Source organism: Tinamus guttatus, unplaced genomic scaffold (genome assembly GCF_059628265.1).
Source record: "Tinamus guttatus ecotype Peru unplaced genomic scaffold, ASM5962826v1 Tinamus_guttatus_pri_ptg000556l, whole genome shotgun sequence".
NCBI classification, from domain to species: Eukaryota; Metazoa; Chordata; class Aves; order Tinamiformes; family Tinamidae; genus Tinamus; species Tinamus guttatus.
Genome location: NW_028289090.1, coordinates 209,506 through 213,100, shown reverse-complemented (window position 1 = coordinate 213,100; position 3,595 = coordinate 209,506). Strand labels below are relative to the sequence as shown.

The following is a 3,595-nucleotide window of genomic DNA, read 5'->3' as shown; positions in this document are numbered from 1 at the left end:
GAGCCAGCGACACTTAGCCAGACACTTAGCCCCGACACCGTATCAGGACATTTTTTATTGGTGTCACGGACAGGATCCCTGGAGACGAGAGTGCCCTGCTACCTTGTTATGAAACTTTTGTGTTAGTATAAGCTGGTCTCCTGGGAGCGCATAGGGGAAACTTGGATATTAAGGTGTGACCCTCTCAGGATGATAACCCCTTTGTAGAAAAACTTCTGGTGTTGTGAAACAAGTTGTGGTCTCCTGGGAGCGTATAGGGGAAACTTGGATTTTAAGGTGTGACCCTCTCAGGACGATAACCCCTTTGCTGTGAAACTTTTGTGTTAGTATAGACTGTGGTCTCCTGGGAGCGTATAGGGGAAACTTGGATTTTAAGGTGTGACCCTCTCAGGACGATATCCCCTTTGCTGTGAAACTTTTGTGTTAGTATAGACTGTGGTCTCCTGGGAGCCTATAGGGGAAACTTGGATTTTAAGGTGTGACCCTGCCAGGGCTATAACTCCTTTGTTGTGAAAATGGCCGCCCAGCAGACAGCCGATGCTTGTGATAATGTTCCCTCCCGGGTTGAAGGAATTGAGAAATTGTATGATCTTTTAGAGGCCCACCGATCTTGCCCCTCACCGAAGGGACAAGATTGGGCAAAGAACCATTGGTTTCAACCACGGAGTGTGGTAGATAGGATAAGAGTATTGCAGAAAGAAGCTAAGGTTAAGAGGGGGAAGGGAAAAGCTATAAATTGTGCAGTGCTGGGAGCGAGCCTGGCAGCTGTGGTGGAAGAGAGAAAGCAGAAGTTTTGTCAAGCTGATACTCTGATAGATTCCCTGCAAGTGGCAGTAAATGCCCTGCAGGAACAGTTAAAGGAGAACATACAATTGTTGGAGGAGGAAAGGAACCTAAATATGATATTAAAGCAAGAGTTGAGGAATCGACTTTGGAGGGAAGGAGATGCACCATCAGAAGTAGGAATGACATGTGCAGAGAAAAGGATACAGCAAATTTATCCCCAGGGAAGCTTGCAGAAGGCCAAAGAAGCTGCAGAAAGCCCCTCCCATATGTGTCCACTGATTAAAACAGAGTATGCGTATGAGGACGATAGCGATGACCGTCCTCATGTTATCACCAAAGAAGTCCCATTCACTGCAACTGAATTAGCAAAGCTGAGAAAAGATTTTGCAAGAGCTGCAAAAGAATCAGAGACAGAGTATGTGTGGAGAGTGTCTTTGTCAGGAGGGGATGGAATCTTGTCAGAGAAAGAAGCAGAAGGGTATTGGGGTCCGGGTGTGTTTCTGACCACAGGCGACCACCGAGCCCCATGGTCATTGACTCAGAGAGCTGCATATTGGGCCAGAGGGCTGCACCCCTTGGAAAGGGGAGATCCCCTTGCCATAACAGGAATGGTGGATCAGTTAGTGGAAAGTGTGCAAAAGGCAGCCTGTCTCCAGATGATGTATGATCAGAAGCTGAAGCCCAGCCAGGGTTCCCCAATGATGTTGCCTGTGGACCCAGAGAGGATGACTCCCCTGATACGAGGACTTCCTGACTCCCTGAAACCCGTTGGGATTCAATTACAAGGGAGGATTCAGAACATCCCCGATGGAGAAAGAATTAAGGCTGCTCTGGAGGGGATAGTGACCCCTGACTATCGGCAGCCAGCGAGGAAAGTATGGACATGGCGGGAGGTAGCTCAGGAGTTGATTAATTTTGGGAGAAAATACGGCCCTGTTGGTGGATTGTCCCAAAGAACTGAAACCAGGGTCCTACGAGCTGCAGAACGAGTTAGTGGGTGGCAATCACCCTCCAGGAAGTGCCAAGACTTGGGGTCAATCCAAGATCACAATTCCGGGAGAGAGAAACCCCTAACTCGACAGGGGCTGTGGCTGCTAGGTCTTCAGAAAGGTATTCCCCAGGATTTGATGGACAGACTCTCTACCAAAAAATTAGAACAACTAGTGCAGGAATGGTGAGGGCAAAGGGCTGTTTTCAGACCAGCCCTCACTGCCCACCCCTCCCTTAATAGACCTTGAGGAGGAGCCAGCTTGAGAAGGAGATAACAGCGGGAAACTAATCCTTCCGCCCCCTGAGGGTGAGAGGGGAGGCGGAGGATGGATGTTTGTAAAACAACTCACCTGCAATACAAAAGGGAATTTATTGATTACTATTGCTGTAGGACCAAGGAAAATATTGCTAACGTTTTTAATTGATACTGGAGCACAAATTACTGCGCTAATGCGGACCGAAGCAGAACAGTGTGGAATCTCAATTCCATCTAGAAGTCTTAACTGTTTTAAATGCCTTGGGAAAATTAATAAAATTCACACTAAATGGATCGTTCCCTCTTTCTAACCCAAGAAGCGAGTTTGTCTTTTGTTTCATTTCAGGAGGAAGCAAGCGACCCATATGTGCCCATGGAAGACGTGAAGCAGGCCATGGAATGGATTAAGAGGATGGGAGACCACCACTGACAGGAAATTTTCTTTGGCTGGTCACCCACAGTGATCGTCATCTTCAATGCACTGCTTCATGCTGTTGTAGTTATACCACTAATGCAAAGCTGCGTGCGAGTTGTCATGATAGCGACTTGCTGCTGGATGAGGTAGGTGAGACACTACCTTGAAGACCAGCTGGAAAGCTTGAGTCTGGCTAAGCGCCTTCTACCATAGTCAAGGGCAAGACTGGGTTGGCCTCTGTGTTTGCCACCAAGAAGAACCTTGAGCTCCGCTGTTGGCTGCAACCCATTAGGCATTGAGCGGTGGGGACACATGCCATGCCAGACCTTGATGGGAGTGATGGCCACCTCTCTCTGAGGGCCATCTATGAGGCAATTGTAGGCCAAGTGGCCTGCTTTTGACATGAATAACTTGTGACTGAACATCCCACCCCCAAATCATTGTAAGATGTGCATTTGCTACCTTAATGTTTTTGCCGTGTATCATCCCTTGTTTTATACAATTAATCCAACATGTTGTATCTAATATGCATTTTCTGTCTACTGTCTCACCTGATGGTGTGAAACAGATTCGTGTCATTCAACAATCAAAGCCAGCAGCTATATCAATTATTTAGTGAGCTGGAAGCTTCCAGGCCTAAACTATACATGTGCCCTGGGCTGGGGACGTGGGAACTCTTGCTGCATATCCAGATCTCAATCCCAGCGGACCAGGCTTAGCCACCCGCTCCACAACGGTCTGGATATTCAGCCTTGCTGAAGGGAAAAATTGCAAGAGCAAATGCAAAATACTTATAACTTTGTTAACCTATTCTATTTTGAGGCGTTTGTTTTGATAACTGTTATTGTGGGGGGATTGCCTTCTTTAGCTAATCCCCACCCCGCCAAGCCATAAAAAAGCACTGTGACTTGGGACACTTGTCCTAACATCTTATCTCATGCTTTTTTATTATTGTGCTAACCTCATTTTACATGTATAGGTTAATTTTGTAATTATTTGAATGATCTTTAAGGTATCATATTGAGTGTTTTTTTTGTAAAAACGTCATTGAATCGCCTAGCAGACACTAATGTCCAGAGTTTTATATGATCATGTATCTTTTAAGTGTTTGAAAGAAATGCTATCAAGATACTGTTGCATGCGCTTCT

At 46.3% G+C, this 3,595-nt stretch overlaps 1 protein-coding gene across 1 annotated transcript; it reads left to right on the top strand.

The window, feature by feature from the left end:
- Positions 1-515: 515 nt before the first annotated feature.
- LOC148592558 (uncharacterized) lies at positions 516-1,964 on the top strand. The gene has a single exon (XM_088534416.1). It carries the CDS (start codon positions 516-518, stop codon positions 1,962-1,964), a length of 1,449 nt encoding a protein of 482 aa, XP_088390542.1.
- The last annotated feature ends 1,631 nt before the right edge of the window (positions 1,965-3,595 follow it).